At 36.0% G+C, this 18,676-nt stretch overlaps 2 protein-coding genes across 32 annotated transcripts; one reads left to right on the top strand and one right to left on the bottom strand.

Moving 5' to 3' along the window:
- The first annotated feature begins 4,428 nt into the window (after positions 1-4,428).
- On the top strand, positions 4,429-17,314 carry LOC105052367 (uncharacterized protein At5g19025). Of its 31 annotated transcripts, none has more exons than XR_012134800.1 (6): positions 4,429-4,875; positions 5,060-5,737; positions 10,831-11,504; positions 14,213-14,253; positions 15,275-15,359; positions 15,590-17,314. XR_012134800.1 is itself a non-coding variant. In XM_073244393.1 (4 exons), exons 1-2 carry the CDS (start codon positions 4,857-4,859, stop codon positions 5,731-5,733), a joined length of 693 nt encoding a protein of 230 aa, XP_073100494.1. In that variant the 5' UTR covers positions 4,429-4,856; the 3' UTR covers positions 5,734-5,737; positions 14,213-14,253; positions 17,056-17,314. The 31 variants fall into 31 exon arrangements, 7 of the variants coding, with proteins under 7 accessions (XP_073100494.1, XP_073100492.1, XP_073100493.1 ...); XR_012134796.1 differs by having other exon boundaries at positions 10,831-14,001; XR_012134789.1 differs by having other exon boundaries at positions 10,831-11,170; positions 11,337-14,001; positions 14,213-17,314.
- Positions 10,731-12,972, bottom strand: LOC105052369 (myb-related protein 2-like). Its single transcript, XM_029266812.2, has 6 exons — positions 12,768-12,972; positions 12,583-12,659; positions 12,449-12,506; positions 12,280-12,367; positions 12,130-12,199; positions 10,731-11,549 (listed from the first exon to the last, which is right to left on the bottom strand). The coding sequence occupies exons 1-6, from the start codon at positions 12,970-12,972 to the stop codon at positions 10,791-10,793; spliced, it is 1,257 nt and encodes a 418-aa protein (XP_029122645.1). The 3' UTR covers positions 10,731-10,790.
- Positions 17,315-18,676: the final 1,362 nt, after the last annotated feature.

Here is an 18,676-nt window from a genome sequence, read left to right as displayed (position 1 = left end):
CAGCCTTCTGATGAGCTTTGACCTTCTTGACCTTCTAATAAGGACGACTTTCTCGATCATTTAATAAGGTCGACTTACTCGGCCTTGTGATGAGATCAACTTTCTTGATCTTCTAATGACCTATGGATCTACACAAAAGAAAGAAAAGAACATGATGGGTGAGGGCTTATGAGCCTCTCATCATGAAAGCTTTGAGTTGTGGGAATCTCTCTCTCTTAAAGCATATTTTTTTTGGGTCTCTTTGGTCTTATTTATATAGGTGTGGAGTAAGAATCCATTATAATTGAAGGTGAAAATCAAGGAATGAGAAATAACTCCCTCCTTATGAGCCATTACCTTCTTTTTTTTTTTTAATTTGAATTAAATCTAAAATAATCATCCTTCTATTTCTAGATTCACTTTAATTGTAAAGATGTAACTTTCTGAAATTCAAATCTTTACAGAATTGTTGGCCACATGTCAATTAATGATAAGAAAGTTGAATATATACCATATCAGCATGTCGGCAATGAAAATTGTAAGAGATGTGATGCAAATATGATGGATGTTCCTATCAGTTCCCCACCGAGCTGCATCACCCAACCATTACTTCAACCATTCACCAACTTGCTACATCATTGAATATGACTGCTCCTTTTAGGGTATGAATCATGAATTAAAAAGGATGATAAAATGTCAAATACCGATGTTTGTAGCCACTAATGCTTTGTAAATGCCCTGTTATGCTATTTATGTTACAGTAGAAACATAAACAACAGCAATGGATACAACTCTCTCTCTCTCTCTTTGTTCTCTTTTTTTTTTTTTTTGATGGAAAATGGAGGAAACAAAATTATTCCCCCAGGTTTCATTAAGTCAAAAGAATGTACAGATTACAGTTAGCCAAAGAACTTTAGTATCCAACTTAAACATTTTTAGGACGCATAATAGATGTTTGTATGTGTCCTTTACAGCGTAGAGGTGACATTGTTACTTTCAACTGATATTATGAGCCATTCTTATGGCCCCAGAAGTGGAATCTTCATTAGGGGGGACTCACCATTTGATTACGTCAGTGGAGATATGAAGTTAAAAACTACACTTCAGAAACATTCAAGTGTCCCACTTTAAAGCTGAATTGAAAGTCCATCATGCCTTTATTGGATTGAAATTGGTTGGTTTCACCTAATCTTTTAATGTGGACAGAAGACAAGGGGCAAATCTGATATTTCCCTCCTATGCATCTTCACAAACGAGCCCCAGGCCTAGATTTCAGAGCCTGGTCATGAAGAGAAGTCAAAAAAGAAAAAGGCAGAGTGAGGAAAAATGGGATAAAAAGATACCTAGGAACGTGTAACATCATGTAGGGATCATGGGACCATGGAGAACTATTATCCCAACAGTATACTCCTGTGCAGTGGTTGCTTTTATCGTCAGCTGATGTAAGTAGTAAAAAAAAAGCTTTTTTTTTTTGTTTTTTGGGTAAGAGAGTGGTAAAAAAAGTTGAGGATATAATACTGTTACTGTTGGCAGGTAACTAAAGCAGGGGCCCTTGTGCAATAGGTCCCCTCTATATAATTAAGCATATCTCCGAAGGTTAGAGCCAAGGGTGGGGCAAGTAAAGGAAAATGCTTTCAACGACTTTACCTGCCACCACTGACTTCACATTGCAATGCTAAACACAAGGACTACTCATAAATTTTATATCATGTAAGCTATGATCATATGTCAGCATTTTTCATAATATTATTTGCATTTCTATCTCTCCCCTGTTGCAAAAAAGAACTTCCAAGGACGTGACTTCTATTGCTCTCAGAAGCCTTATGATTTTAGATATGGGAACATTATGTATTGTCCTTTTTTCCTTTTCTGAAAGCAATGCTTTAAGCACCATAAAAGAACTCCCAAGAAGAAAACCGCTTTGTAGGAAGGGGAAAGACCATGCAGAGGGTGGAGTCGTGCATGTTATTTGATGATGTGACATCTAAGTTTTTTTTTTTTTAATATTTCTTACGCATATAATTTTATGTGTGTCACAGATTTCATAGATACTATTGGCATTTGATTTGCAAGTCAATAAGAATAGCAAAGTGTTTTGGTTAAGTTTTTTTCTCTCAGTCAATAGTTTTCTAGAGGACTTTGATGTCGGCCACATGGTTGAGCGTAGAAGCACTTCCTCCAAGCAAAGTCTCATCAAATTTCTTTTGTATTCTCTCTTATAATAAATGAAAATATTCATGGTCAGGTTTTTTCCTGATAAATAGATATTCTTGCAACTATCTATTGATCACATAATCGGAAGTTATCTTTTTTTTTTTTTATTTTGGCGAATGATTCAACTTTGGTTACAGAAAAGGATGTTATATTTTTTTTTCTTTTTCTTTCCTTTTAAGAAACAAGAATTTTCCATACGTACCAAATCTCCTTGATTGAGTAGACCAAGGCATGTAACTTGATGATGATCAAACCATGATAATTATAATTTTTTTATGTATGAAAATTTTCTCCTGCTATGGGCATATAAAATTGGTGCATCTTGCTAGGATTGATGTCATACACAATGGATGGCTAGATGCTAAATTTCTGGGCCACTAAGAAATCGGTTGAGGCACTTTTCATATGTGCTAGCGAGCATCCCAAAATAGCCGTCCTAGAGGATAGAAGTGAAAAAAAAAGGATAAACATTCAAGCTAAACTCATATCCAAATCGATTAACTTGCATGTCATCTCTATTCAAAAAAAAAAAATAATAATAAAAACATGTATACCCAAATCAATGAATCCTAACATACCTTCTTAATCTTGTTATAATGGACATAGTAGATACGTTGCAATGGCTGGATGTTTTAGGATCTAGGATCAACCACATGTGATGTACATGAGGGAGCATCCCTTCTTCACATGACCTAGATGATGGAATGCCTATGTTGGATATTGGTTTATCTATTGTATAAGTGTTTCAATTACAAAATATTGTATAATTTTGCTAGGGATTAATTAAATTATTTTTTATTTAAAATATTATTGTGGTGTAAAAGAAAAGGCATCAATAGTCCCATATTGATTGTGAATCGAAGATTTTAACTTATATAGGACAGGATCATACTTCTCATATGAGATATCTTTTGAAGGACAAAATTGTGAGGTCCATGGATCAGAACGAATAATACCTTATGTGCCGAGCTATGAGTCCTTAGCCGCAATAAATATAAAATTAAATTTAAATACAAATATCAATATGGGTGATCCATACTTATAGTTATTATGATTATATATTTTAACAATATATAGAAATAAGTATTTTCAACTTTCAATTCCCAAAAATACTTTTAAATACATTTTTTCCTTAAAAGATTTTAATAATTATTTTTAAATAATAACTAATTTTGAATATTTTAAAATTTGTTAAATTATCTGAAGCAAAAATCTTTAATCATCTGTATATATTTGCACATATGGTAGAACCAGTAAAAACTAAGGTCACAGGTGATCTCCACTATGTTACAATATTTATATCAAGTTTTAGTGAAATCCTATTCGGTAGCATTTGATGATCTAAATGAAATCATTATGATGATCTACGATCATCGGTAACCTAAATAGTATGATGATCTGATCTTCAGTGATCTAAGATTACTATATTTGACAGATTATGGTCTAATGATTAAAAATCTCAAATACTTATGAATAATCTGTTCGGTATTTCGTAGAAATCCAAGATCACTAGCCCTACAGTATCCATACTATCTATAATATATTTCATAAAAATATATTTATTAATCATATAAAATATATTTAATAAAATATTAATATTTTATTAATATATTAATAATTAATATTTTTATTTATACTTATGACATATTATTCATTAATATGAATATTTTTTTTGATTAAACAAATAAAGAAAATAAAAATAATATATTAAATATTTTTATTATATTATATCAGATATATAATATTGATATATAGATATATATTTATATATCAATTTTTTTATTAAATTGATGATTATTTTTATCTTTAAATTTCAATCTAAGAGTATTGTCAATTGAAATCCTTATCCAAGCCGGTCCATAATAAACACATATTTTAAGCTAGCCAACTGGGAACAATGCGTTAGGTCAAGCTCGTCCTCGTTGGAAATCAACATCCGTGGAATAATTCAAAGCTTGATGATTTCGACATTACGTAAGAGGGAAGGATATTTCTTCCTTCCTTCCAGCATTTGGCAGGAACATTTTCCCAGTCAAAATGCCATCATGCCTTACAGCGTATTTTTGGCAATCTCGTAATTTTATATCAATTAACTGAACCGTGGGTCGATGGAGTTTTCTCCTAGCGGCGTGAAACGCGGGTTCTTGGCCTACCGATTCGATCTCTATACACATCACATAAATCCATCGATGTTACTATAAATACTCGGTTTCAATTAAAATTACACTCTCTCTCTCCCTTTCTCTCTTTCCTTTTATTTTCTTTGAAATCCACACGGCTCCCCTCTCCACACGTCATTCGGATGTGATCTCCCTCTCCTGCGTCTCCGCCGGCACTCTCAAGAAAACCTTAAAGAAAGAAAGGAAGGACGGGAGCACAAGGAACATAGAAAACAAGGAGCCTTCTCTGTTACGGTTCTTGGATTGGAGACGGATCGGACCCGTTCCGGAGGCGTTGGGAAGTGGGATCTGAAGTTTTCGATCTCGATCCATTTCGGCCTTCATCCAATCTCGCGCGCCATCGGAAATCCCGCGCCCTCGATCGGATTGCATCTCCAATCCCTAGGTCCGATCGTAAAATCAAGCCCCGAGGCATCGTGCGCACGAGCGGTCTCGATCGGAGCTCAGATCGCATAGGATTTGATTCGGGTTGGATTTCTTTTGATGGTATCCAAATTGACAGGTTTTCTTCCGATCTCAATCTGTGAAATTCCGATTAAAAGATCAGCTATCGGTCTGTAAAATTGCTATCTTTTTTTCCAAAAAAAGTTTTTTTTTTTGTTTTTGGATTGGCTGCAATCAATACATTGGTAGTTCTATCTGTGATCGAGAAAAGTTGGTAACCGGGTTTGATCGGTTGGGTTTAGCAATGGTTGATTGCCGGAGCTTGATCGAGTTCTGCAGAACTTTCGAGCAGCACCGCAACATGGCCAACTCCCAGGCTTCGTCGGAGCGCCGGAGCAGCCAGCCCCGAAACCGGAGGAGCAAGTCCTTGAACCCTCTGTCCCATCCCTTCTGCGAGCACTCCCCCTTCGCCGCTATTGATGTCGTGATGCTCTTTCTGGTGCTCGGCGCGCTCGCTGTTCTGACTGTCCCTTACTTCAAGTTCATCTTTCATGAAGCCGCTGAGCTCCTCCCTGTGGCCGTAGAACTGATGGGTGATGTTCTCTACCAAGCCCCTGTTGCTTATGCTGCTGGTTTTGTTCTCATGTTCATCACTGGGATTGCTGCGTGGGAGTACATCAGTCATCAGGCTAGGAAATGCGGCAATCCTTACTGCAAAGGCCTGCGTAAAGCTGTTGCATTCGATATCCAGCTTGAGTCGGAGGAGTGCGTGAAGTGCCTGCCACCGGTGCCGAAGGATGCGTTTGGGACTCGTCCCCTGGAACTAGGGGAGGACCACAAAGAACTTGAAGCTGAGCTCAAGAAGATGGCTCCGCCGAATGGCCGAACAGTTCTCATCTGTCGCTCCCCCTGTGGATGCCCTGCAGGAAGGATGGAAGTCTGGGGACCGAAGAAAGTACGCAGGATCAAGAAGTAGGCAGGCATGCCTTCTCTGTTGCTAGTTATAATGTTCTTTTATAGGAATAAACTAGAAATACCCGACAATGAAATAGTACCTTGATCCATGTTCAAATAAGTGCATTTGGTATACTAAGAGGGCTGGCACATGTAGAATCCTGAATAACCTTAATGCTCTTGAACTAGTTCTATCTTAATTCTAATATTACAAAGTTTAAGACATCATTTTTGAAAATGATTTAAGTTTGCTGTTGTTGGCTGTTGATATTTTCGTGATGACATGTTAGAGCGAGCTTTTATTCTGTTATGTATTTTCATTTCCTTACTTTCTTAGCTTTTTTTTTTTTTCCTTTTTTGGGTGTTTTGCTTGTGGGGTGGTGTTGGTTGTTGGGGGGGTGTGGGGTTGGGCCGGTGCGGGGGTGGTATTGATCTCTTAACTTTTGCAAGCCCATTCGTTGAGTAAGAAGCAACCTTGCTTGCTAACTTGAATTATTGGCATCCTGATGAGATATATTTTGGTCCATTTCTTGCTATGGAGCATGATTTTTTGCAGTGTTTTTATCTAACTTCTTTCATTTACCGATGCGTCGTTTGCATGGATGTCATCATTCAGTCACCCTTTTCTCTCATCTATTTGTTGTTTAGAGCTGGAGTGTTTGCAGTATTTCTTCATTAAAAGAGCATTTTCTTTAGTTCACTGTCTCTTCCCGCTCATGCTTATTGGTTAAGGCTACACTGATTCTTTAACCTGCTGGTGATGTTGGAGCAAATTCCTAGCTGACTTAAAATTCCATTCCACTATGAAATTATTTAAAAGTTGGCAATCTCAATATCGGACAATACTGATATATTACCAGTTCGGTACAATACAGTCGGTATGGTACGACACACACCCTGACCCGAGATAGCTCCTGACCTCTTTCTCTCATTTCTCATCATGGTACCACCTGAAATTGGGCGGTACTTGTCAGTATGTTATGGTATGCACCTCAATTTTGGCGGCACCAGGTAGTAGGGATAGTTCCGCTCAGTTCAGACAAGTATGGAGCTGCTTAACTCATATATTAAATTGAACCTTGGTACCTTACTGGTACCTTATTGGTACGTTCAGTACAGGACTATACATCCAACCTTGCTCTCATCTCTTGGACTTGAAGTGTACTATAATCAAAGAGTTTTTTCAAAACTAATTTTCAATATTTTATCAGTTATGCATTGAGACTTCTTGCACAAAATTGAAGATGAAGAGAACAGTTAAACATAAAGAGTTTTTTTCTTCAGTGGTCAATGTGAGAGGACCTAGAATAAAAGTGTTCTTTAGAGCAAAATATGATATTATTTTTGAACCAAGAAGGTGGAACTTTGAGCCAACAAAATAGAAGTGGTCTTCTTGTTCTGCTAGTATTTAGCTTGTATTATGGGCACATAATATAGTTGCATACTTTGCAGAAAACAATTCCTAAATCATTCTTCAGGATTAGATTCCATAGCAGCAGTCAGGTCATGGTTATGACCATCTTATCTGCATAGGTCTTCGGCTTGTTTATGTTTCTTACAGGTATGGAGAACATGATGGATTTGCTTGATTGCTATGCCAGTCTATCTGGAGGTGACTCCTTACATAGATGATTTTGCCAGAGTATGGTTGCACAAATAGCCACTTTATCATGGTGGTTAAAAGCCCCCATCATGAATTCATGGAACTATATATTTTCTTGATTTGAATGCATGTGCACAGGCAGGTTTCTCATCCATCGAATTGTTTGCGATATACTAATTAAATGTTGGGATCGGAATTCATCCCAGTGTGAACTTCGTTTTGTTGGCATTTGGTTTGGCCTTCGAAATTTTTCAGTTTGGTTGTTAGATATTCTTCTTTTTTGTGCAAGGCTTGGAGTTGATAAAATTTTGGCTTTATCATAAATAATTATCTGATGAAAGAAGCAAAAGGATTTGGAGTATTTTCATATTATTATTTTGGGCTTCAGGCACTAAAATAAGCAATGATTTATTTCTTGATGAAAAGGAACTCTCTATCAAAGTACAGAGAATTTGTAAGACAAAGCAAAAAGCCCCCCTTTTTCGGTTTCCTAATACTGGATTTAGGGACCAAAACATCAGTCTGTGTTGGAGTTGTTAATGGAATATTAGCATGCATTTTTTGATGTTTGAACATATACCTATTTTAGTTTCTTTTCTTTCTGGCTTTTACTGTGAAGATCTGTGGAGTTATAATACAAGTCATTTTTGAGCACTCGTCACATACTTTAGCAATGATGGTATAAGTTTTACTTTGCGCATTCACTGTCCAGAAATTACATGTTCTATGTTTTATTTTCTTGCATAGCTAAAGTTTTTCAAAGAAGTATCATTGACCATCAAAAAATTGCACCATGTGATCTTTAATAGTTCTTATGTGATTTAGTTTTTCATCCATCATAGAAGATAGTGATATCTTCGGTATCTTTCCACTGCTAAGATTGTTCATTTTGTATTTGTTTGTGCATAATGCATCAACCGTCTAAGTCTCAACATCGGACTCCATACAGGTACCTTACCCGGTGCATCACACATCAGTGATCCAAGTCTCAATATCAGACCCCATACCAGTACCTTTCTAGTATAGGTTGTTAAGGTTATCCCCCTGTACTAACACACAGTACACTGTTGGAGTAGGTCCAACATTTATACCATGTGTCGATATGGGGGCATACGGAGCTCCCATACTATATGGATGTTGTATCAGGTCAGTATGGTTTGCCCTGTACTAGCCAAGATGGTTTGATGCCTAAAACCTTGTATCACAAATAAAAGATGTTTACAAGACTCATCATTGCTTTTCTTTTTGTGCGGCCATCATAGAACATAGTTTTATCTTTTGTATGTTTCTACTAGTATTGTTGTTTACATGTGTATCTGTTTGTGAATCACATATTAAAGATGTATCTCAAAATTTATCATTCCTTCCTATACAAGGAATTTCCAATGCTATTTTGATTGTAAAGTTTCCAAGCTGTAGGTTGATGATACTTGATGTTGCTTTCTAACATTTTCATCCTTTCAGACAATTTTCCTATTTCTGTCAAGCTAAATGTCAATACCCTTTTGTATAAGGGCAGTATTGGAATTCTGAATAGTATGTTTATATAGATACATGCATTCTGGTGAAGGAGAAGATGGAAATCTATTAAATTTTATTTTCTTTGGTGGTTGCCAATAGATAGTATGAATCTTAATAAAATTGAAGAAGCTCCACTGCCATCCCCTATCAGTAGCACATCTTTCCCGTTCCATAAGTGCCTGGTTTGACTTTTTTATCCGTCAGACCCAGTTGATGCCTCTCATTATTCACACTTGTAGAAGTTCCCTTTCAACTTTTCTTGACAAAAATTATGATATGGTAGCTTTTATCAATGTCCATATAGGTTCTTTTATAATTTCTTCAGTTTGATGTCATAATAATTTGGCAACGTCTTATTTCATATACTTCTAAAGCTGCTTTTCATTTCAGATTAGTGATTGTTGCACCTTCGGGTTAAAAAAACCTAAAAATTTTGACTCGTCTCAGTGGAGTGGATACAGAATATAGTTTCATGAAAGGATGTTTTTGGAACCATTACAGGAAGCTTGGAAACTTGAAGCAGAAAATGAAGCAGCTAGGGTGTAGATACTGCATAATTTTAGATGAGGTTTCCAGTTGAAGTATCATTGACTTCTTCTGGTGGCAGAGGATGGCATGAATAGCATTGCTTCAGGGTTATGCATGATATCTGGACACGCAAATGGAGATGCCGTGTTAAATACCTGAGTTGACACTGTCCATCAATTCTATCATGCCACTACATTATTATTATCATCATTGTCTGGAAATACGTTAGTTTCTTTGCAAGAGTATAATTAACTAGCTGGTGAATATCAAGCGAAAAAAATTATGAATATTTACTGTAAGGATCTATGGTTTATCAAATTTTGGAAAGATTTACTGGTGTAAATTATAAATTACTTACCTAACATGAAGATGCTGGAACAATAAACTTTAATCAGAAATGAGTTTACAAATATAATACTGAAAGGAATTGATTGTGAAGTAATTTGCTTCACTAAATTTGTAGTGGGATAGGAAATGAAAGTGTAATATTGCTTTACTATATGCTTGCAGGAAAGGGAATAAAAAGCAAAGGATGCCGCATAGTTTTATCCACTGTAGTAGAGATCAGACTTTCTGTTTCCTTTTTCATTTAAAATGTTTGCCATTTCAGCTATTGCAGATTACTGTTTCATGATACCTTTACATTGTATTTGCACTTATTGAGTTAAAATTGACTGAAAGTAGAGATACCCTTTGCTTTAATTGCATGGTCTTCTTCAAGTTGATTTGTTGAAACTTCATGTGCTTCATTTTTGGAGGAGTCATAATATTCTGTTTCACATGAGTTTTTTTTTTTTATTACTAATGAAATCAAATTAAATTTTAGATTTTTATGCAAATGTACCAGAATTTTTTTTAGCTAATAGAAATAGAGAATATGTTATTGCTTTGTTACTTGTGGGTTAGATAACCTGTGCAATTCAACTGATATGGAAGAAAGAATCATAACAGTGCAACTCAGAGGATCTTCTTGTGTGCTGCTGACGAAACAAAAGGATGAGAAACCCTGTGAATACAATCCTGTATGAATCTTGACCAGCTGCGGTGTCGCATAGAACATCATGTGTAGTTCAATTTCATTCTATGCAGCTGCAACCTTCTGGAAAGAAATCTAGAAATTCTAATATTAGACTTTGTGACACAATTTGCTGATGTCACAATAGACCAAAGTAATATTCTTGCTGCTTACTCAGTACATGTCCAACAGAAACACTAGCTGGCATGCCTTACTGCAGGATAATCTCTGTCCTCAATCACGAGTGGAAGTTTAATATCATGCTAAATGTTTAAAGCCTTGAGAAGGATTGTTGGTTATCAACATGTAATGCAGCCTATTCACAAGCCAACTATAAATGCTAAACTTGTAATATTAGTATAGGAGCATGCTATTCATTAAGCGTGTCTGCTAATTAGCTTACATAACATCCTCAGCTCCAGCTGAAACCATTCAAATCAAATTGCCTGCAGCCTGGAGGAGGATCATTGTGATCATGGGAATTTAGATCCAGCTGTGATGTTAGACATGGCAATGCAAATTCATTCAGCTGCTTTTCTCTCTCTTGCATGACTGCTGCTTTCTTGCAGTTTGGCAATTCAAGATAAGAGTCATATCCATCTATTCCTTTTCGTCTTGCCTCAAAAATGCTAATACTGCATCTATTTTCTCCTTGCACTTTAATATTCTTTGATACTATGTTGGACTCTCCATCAACTGGAACAATTGACATTTCAGATTTTTTCACTGTGGATGAATGAAGCAAGCTATGCTGATTCACATTCCCGCCCCATGCAAATCGAGTCTGTTCAAGTGTGGAATCCTTCCCTAACTGTTGAGTGCATGGGAGTGAATTGCTAGGACAAGTTCTTAATCCAACGCAGACATTATGTGTTTCTTGGTCCTTTTGGAATTCTTCACATGAAATTAGGCAACCATCCCCTGAATAATCAGCAAATTGGGTCGTCTGTCCTTGCAGGGTGTGTAAACTGGAAGATTCTTTCAAACTTTGAAATGCAGTACCAAAACATTCTTTTGATACTTTAGAGACCAGTTCAGAGAGTTGCACTTTGGCAGCTTCCAGCCCTACAGAATCCATGCTCTGCTTGCCAAGAGTCTCTTGGGCCTTTTCCAGCACTGATTGCAGGTACTTTCCCTGGGCCTCTATCCGGAGCTGTAAGTGCCTTTGGACCTGTTTGGTTCCAGTATAATCTCTGGTTTAGAACAAAGCTTGTCTTCTATCTATCAGCATGAAATGAGACACTAACTAGCTGGAACAAGGACAGCATAAAAAAGTTATTATTTCAGTCCAGGGTAGCTTTGTTGCAACTTTTAATCCTGTGAGCAGATTAAAATGTTATAATTATATATGATCTGGCCACTATATTTATTTTATGCGTAAAGCAACCAGAATTAATAAACTGTTAAGGTTTTTGTTGTTTCATTCCTGTTGTTTTACATCGTGAAAATTTGAAGTCAAGGTTGATTATCCATCCATGCATCCAAATATATACATACATGTATGTGTCTCCGTGATGTATATCAGGGTGGCAGGGTTCGTATACATACATATGATAGCTATTTTATTATTACGCTAATACTAGACAACAGCTCAGGGCATTTAGCACTAAGATTTTGCCTTCACTGGAATGCCACTTAAAACTGAATCTTCTTTTGGTTCATATTATTTACATAAAGGTGCTTCATAATGCAGATTTTGTCAACCTAAGCTAGATTTTGTCAACCTAAGCTATTTTGTTACTGGCTCTCACCTCTAGTTGCTCATGTAGCTGTCTTTGCGCTTCAATATTCATCTGAAGTGCTTTGCTTATCTGCATTGTTCTGAGATCCAGAAACATACTATCAGTGCAAACTTTCTTAGAAGAACGGCAATCTAGTATTTGTCTTTTGCGATTACTTACTTGTTTGAATGAGACACAATGTTTGTATCGTCCATTAGTGATCCACTCACTCCAGATGTCCGGTCAGCAGCTATCATGGATCCTGTAACTGAAACATAGGAAATCTATGTTTACATCATTTCGCATGTTATAGATGTCCAAGATAAATTTTGGGAGACTGCTGTCCTACCATTATTTATGCTTCCAGTATTAACTTGAGCTTGAAGATTTTTACTGAGCCTGTATTTCTGGAAATCAAAATACCAATGTACTTTAGTTACAGATCAAAATTTCATCTGAATATATATATAGAATTGTGGGCACCTGAAGATGGCTTTTTAGGTGATACAAGGTCAGTCCTGGAATGCCCATAAGCTTCATAACTGTTTTTGGAGTAGCCTCTGAAAGATGAAAATTTTGGATAAGCTGATTTGGCAGAACAAATTTTCTACTCAAAGAAGCAAATTTTGCAGTTATGTTTTTTCATTCTTCTTTATTTGTATGCTTACTATCTGCTCCACCAAGTTGATTCACCGCTTCTATAAAACGTTGATGGAGCTCAGGGGTCCATTTCAGCCTAGGCTTAGCATCAGTTGAGAGAATTAGTCCTGAATTTCCTGGAGAATTTCCTCCTTGTAGGAATAGATGCCTTTCTGGTGGAAAGGCTGCCCTAGAAGAGAACAGGTCATGCTTTCCTTGATGTTGGCGATACATTTCCTGCTGATGAATGGACATCAGTTAGATAATTAAAGAAGTGTGTATAATGCAAGCATGATCTGTTTGGAGCTTCCTACCTTTATTTCCTTTTATGTGCTAGAATTCATGTGGAAGCTGCTAGTGCCTACACTGAGTTGCTTCTATTCTGCAGGCTTCGAAAGTTCTTGTGCTCTTAGGGAATGAGCCTTGGCTTTCATTCTTCTCACAACAATGAGGAGCGCATTCTAGGCTCTCTTTATAAGCTCAAAAGTATTTGGAATCTTTGGAACAAACACTCAACCTTATCCAATCTTCAAGGCAATTGATATGATATTTTGGCTTTGCTTTAGTTTTTTGCGGACCCCGTCAACTTTTGTTGTCAATTCTCTGGCCACTGACAACTTTTCATGCCACAGATTTCACTTGTGATACATGTAAGGGAATATATCCATAACAATCTATTTCTAGATCGATCTCTATAGAAAAACCAAAACCTTTTCCCCTCCAAGGAGAATTTCTGACATAACAGTTTGCCACTTGATATTTCTTGAAATCTTTTGAGTTCCTGATTCCTTGAACTATTTGAAACAACTCATTTCTTGGATGCACTGCATGTGGAATGCTTGCTTCTTTGGGGCTTCAAAGGGTCACGCTTGGTGATTGTTCCATGATGCTTTGGCATTCCATGAGTCGTCATGTGCAATTTAAAAATATTGCAATGGTATAAATTCTGGGTTGGGACCATAAGTGGTAGAATTTTAGGAATTTTGTATTCATTGATGATAGAAGTTCTTAAGGTTCTTTTGACTGGTGCATTGAGAAGCAGAACATCATATTTGGAAAACTAATACATACTGATAATTGATGCTTTCTTTGTACTGTTTGAAAGCAAGGTACCCTATTCGGAATAAGCATGTAATTCTCTTTTGTCTCCTCTGTTAAGATAGGTACTTATTCACCAACATAGCAGAAGAAGAAGCAGACACCATTCAATCACTGTTCATGTGAAGCCATCGTTCAATCATCAACTTATTGCACTTGAATTTGGTGAAAATTTTTATACCATATTAAGATCGGAAAGGATAATCTCTTTCATACTTCATAGTTTCTCATGTTGGACAACTTTTCTGTTATCTTTCAATCTGCTCATTACTATAATATTATACATGTATGCATGCGCATGATTGTGTATGCCAGTGTGTTCATTTATTTACATAAGTAATTTGCATCTATAAATTTATTTATCTGGCTTATGTAGGAATCTGATGTCAATTGCAAGGTCAAGACCTTTGATTACAGGTAATGTCTCATAACTTAACACTTGTTTATGTTACTAATTATGCTTATTGTCTGTGTGCCTATATGATTGCAAAGGTTTCATATCTGCTGTCTTTTGTAGTTTATGTAGCCTTTCGTCATGAATATTTAACCTGACTTGCATTATATTCATCCATCATCCAGCATATCTTGCCTCATCCTAGGCTAAGGAAAGCTCATATGGCCATTCCTTGTGCATCAAAAGTCTGGATTAACTTAATATGTGTTTAGGACCAGAGGTAGCTCAAAACATTGCTCTGTTGGTCACTGATTTCCTCATGCCTAGACTATTGTGCACATTTACATCAGATAGCTTGACTAAATTATTCCAAGAGAATCTCTCTGTGGTCATCTTAAGGTGAGTAATTTATGCATATCATTTAATGGCCTATATGGTCCTATTTTGATCTCCAGAACCTGAACTATACCTTTGCCCATCGATGTAGTTTTGACATAAAAGGATAGACAAAAACAGGTAAACCATGTTTGTTTATTGTTTTTAGCATATGAATTACCTTTACATGGGAGAGACTCTAATCCCTGTAGAATGAGTTGTCATTAAGAATTAATAGAACAGAAAACTACAAGATTCTTATGCTTCCTTCCACCAGTTTAAGTGAGACCAAATGCTCTGCATGTATAACGAAAACTAATTTCTTGCCTTTTTGTTATATAGATAGGATTCTCTTGATCAGATTACCAGATTATGCATAATAATATCCCATTGTTTTAACATTACCGTGATTGAGAAGAGGAGGCTTGTCTTGCTAGTAAGAATCTTAAAACATACTATATCAAAGTGTTGAGAGCTTCCATTGAGATAATTCTTGAAAAACTTCCATTATGGCATATGTCGACACCCCACTCCACTTTATTTTTTTAAAAAAATAAAGATCAACCACTTGATGGAATTCCTCTTTCATGAAAAGAATAAGCAGGAATATATTTCCCCTTTTTTGTTTGATCTTGACAAATAGGTGCTGCTCCTTCTTTGAATCTCCAGTTTCCCTCAGAGTGACAGTAACCCTCATCCAGTTTAGCACTTCATCCAAGCATCAACGTCAATAGTGAAAGACTTTTCTTTAAAGGCAAGTGACCAAAGAGCAAATGCATCTGAAACTCTTTTCCCCTTTAGTGTTGATGTCCTCTATTTGTCGATACAAATTGTTTGCATTTCCTTTTACACTCCACCATGTCACTTTTATTCTTCGGTTAGTAATTTATAGGACTAGCTTGGGAAGTAAAGGTAACACAGTTCATGATTCTGGTGGTGTCTTTGGATTCAGTAGAAACTTTTACATTGAAAATCAATTAGTAGGTTTCTGGCCATGCAGTGCGGGGCTCCCGATGGGTCCCAGAATTTTAACCTGTACTGTGCTGTATATCCTAAGGAAAGCTTGATGAGGCTGTGCTTTTTGGACGGTGAAAAAGGGTTTGAGGTCTGGTTCCACAACTTCACACTCAATTTTTGGAATTTGAAATTTTGGACCTTGAGGTCGACCACCTGGCTTATCAAAAGAAGCATCTTTGGCTGAAGAGCCTGCAGCTAGAAGTGTCCTCATCAAAGTATCTTGGTTTACAACTTTCAGCAGCTTAGCTTATGCTTCTCTACATTGATTGCTGTATTACACAATTCTACAAATTACAAGTGGGGCCTCTTCTGGTGCCCAAGTTATGGATCTCTGCTATCTCCCAGACAATTTACAGATGTCTGAAAATAGTAAGAGGTGGGAGAGAATCCTATTGGATTGGGTATAGGCCATGCATTCCAAATCCCCAATTTTTTGTTCAATGGAGTTCAATTAAGAGGTGAATTCTAGTTTCAAATAGTTTTGGAATGTGGGATCTGCCCTGTTTACTTCCAACTTTCTCCTCTCTTAGCTTCTGTATGCTCCTAGCTCTTTCTACCATTCCAAGTGTTATCACATGAATAGGAAACTCGGGCAACGAGACATGCCTTTATCGAATTTCTAATATAATTGTTGTATTCGTTTCCAGCTGCTTGATATACTCACAGTTTCAGATTCTACCAAATGATTTCTTAGTTACACTTTTGTTGTTCTGGTAATTATGCTGTGCTCTATCTAGAGCACAATATTAGACAGTCATCAGGATGCAGGGACACATCTATAGCTAGTCTGTTGAACAAATCATGCGCAAGTATCTTTGTTTTCCTTTCGTACTGCAGAAAGATTGAAAGATAAACAAGAACATCACGTACGAGACTATCTTAGAGCGGCTAAATCATAATCTTTGGTCAAAACAGGGATCTCAGCATAAAAATAACCATGATCAGAATTAAGGATGGTAACTTTAGTCGATCCATCTGGTATCCAATCTGATCCAATCTGAATAAGGTAGGTTTTATCCAATCTGATTAGAATTCGTGATCTAAAAAAAAATATTCAAAGTCGATTTGGATCAGATATAGATAATGGTATGTTTCGTTTCGAACTTAAATCAATATAATTATCTATATATTTTTTTTAAAATTATAATTATTTTATAATGCTTATATGTATCGGATTCAATCTAATCTCTTTTATCTATCCGATCTGACTTGATTGTGGCAAATATGGGACGGGTGTAGATATAGAGTTTTTAATTACGAAACGGATATGGATATTGGTTGACCTAATTCATATCTAATCCGCTGTCGTCCTTAATCAGGACAACCATACAATCAATAGAGTAAGGTTTTCTTCTTTTTGCTTTTGATGTGACACTAACATGAAATTTGCCCTTGCAAATGAAATGGGATATATTGCTTTTTTGGCAGCTCAGCATTCTTCAACTTTGGCCTAGAGTTGGCGTGAAGATTAAGTGGCTTGAGGTTGAAGGGTCAAAGAAGATGGCCATAGTCAATTGTAACAAGTCTTTAGGTATCTTTTCAACATGGCAGGAAAGTAAACAACGCTCATCGGGCCCAATTAGCCCGGTGAATAATGTTTGCTGATGACAACTAGGGGTATGACTAATTCAGCCTCCAAGTAATATTTTTTTCCTCTGTCAAATGACTGAACTAAAGGATTAGTTCCCTGTATTGGCTCTGTCCATAGGTTACAGATGTCCACCAGCAACAGGCTTTCATTTCATGGTGCTGTTGCAGTATTCCCATGACTACTTGGATGACAATTTGGATACGTTAATTTCATACAAAAAGAAAAAAAAGAGAAAAATCAAGAATAGACTTATGATTTTTTTTTTTTTTTTTAACTTTTTTTAGAGAAATCAAGCGTTGGCCTATGAATTTTTTTCTCATTTTTTTCACTTAATTTTTTTTAAAAAAAAGCTTATGATCTATATCACATGACTTGGGCGTGAGCTGAGCACAACATGGCCTTATTATATTAGCAGAGTTTTATTGCCAATGTCTTTTATCTTCTTTGAGATTGTGCAAGTTTGTAATTTTGTATGAAACAATCATCTGATCAAGGTTTTAAGCTCGGGTGGAATTGAGGAGGGGGTGCCAGCTGTCCTGTCTTGTTCATATAAGAAAATGAAATTTAGATGGGTCTAATCTCCGGAACCCATCTATATGGAGGGAGGAAAAAAAAAAAAAAAAGGAAAGGAAAGAAAAAAGAAAAGAAAAAAAAGAACAAAAAAAAAAGAGTGAAAAAAAAGAAATGAAGACAAGAAGAAGGAAAGGAAAGAGAAAGAAAATGAAAAATGAAAAAAAAAATAAAGTAAAAGATAAAAAAAAAGGATATATATATATATATATATATATATATATATATATATATATATATATATATATATATATATATATATATATATATATATATATAAGAATAGAAAGAAAGAGAGAAGAAAAAGAAATACAAAAATAATGAAAAAAAAAAGATAAACAAAAGAAGAGAAACATGAAGAATATCTCTCGGAATATATGATCGAGACCATTGTTGAAATAAGATGGGATAACAGGGCATCTAATTCTATAGAGAAACTAGGACATCTCAGCTCCATAAGATTTAAAATTTTATATCTGATTACAAGCTTCTACCACTGTTTGGAGTATGGAGTCCCAACGTATACGTTTCTTTAGGTCTGAATGCAGAATCAGATTCTTGGTCATTAAGCCGATAATGCTTATGGACCTTAAGGAGAGGAATGGTAGCTTAGAATAATGGAATAGGTAATATCTTGATAAGATTTGAGTCCATTTAGCATCTAATTTGGATTCTTTTCTTCTCCATTAAAAAAAAAAAATCCAGGAAAAGCAATTCTCTTCCCTATCCTTCCAAAAAATACCAATAAATAAATTTCTTCACAAAGATTAGCAGATTATTCCTTCCAAAAAGGGAAAAATTAAAGCAATTGTGCCGATATGATTGATATTGGGAACTCAATGGAGTCCAACCCGGTGGGGCAGACTCAAGTTCACTCGAGCTTTTTTGACCAG

Source organism: Elaeis guineensis, chromosome 10 (genome assembly GCF_000442705.2).
Source record: "Elaeis guineensis isolate ETL-2024a chromosome 10, EG11, whole genome shotgun sequence".
Lineage (NCBI taxonomy): Eukaryota > Viridiplantae > Streptophyta > Magnoliopsida > Arecales > Arecaceae > Elaeis > Elaeis guineensis.
Note: the sequence above shows the minus strand (reverse complement) of the source record. Positions and strands in the feature narration are given on the sequence as shown.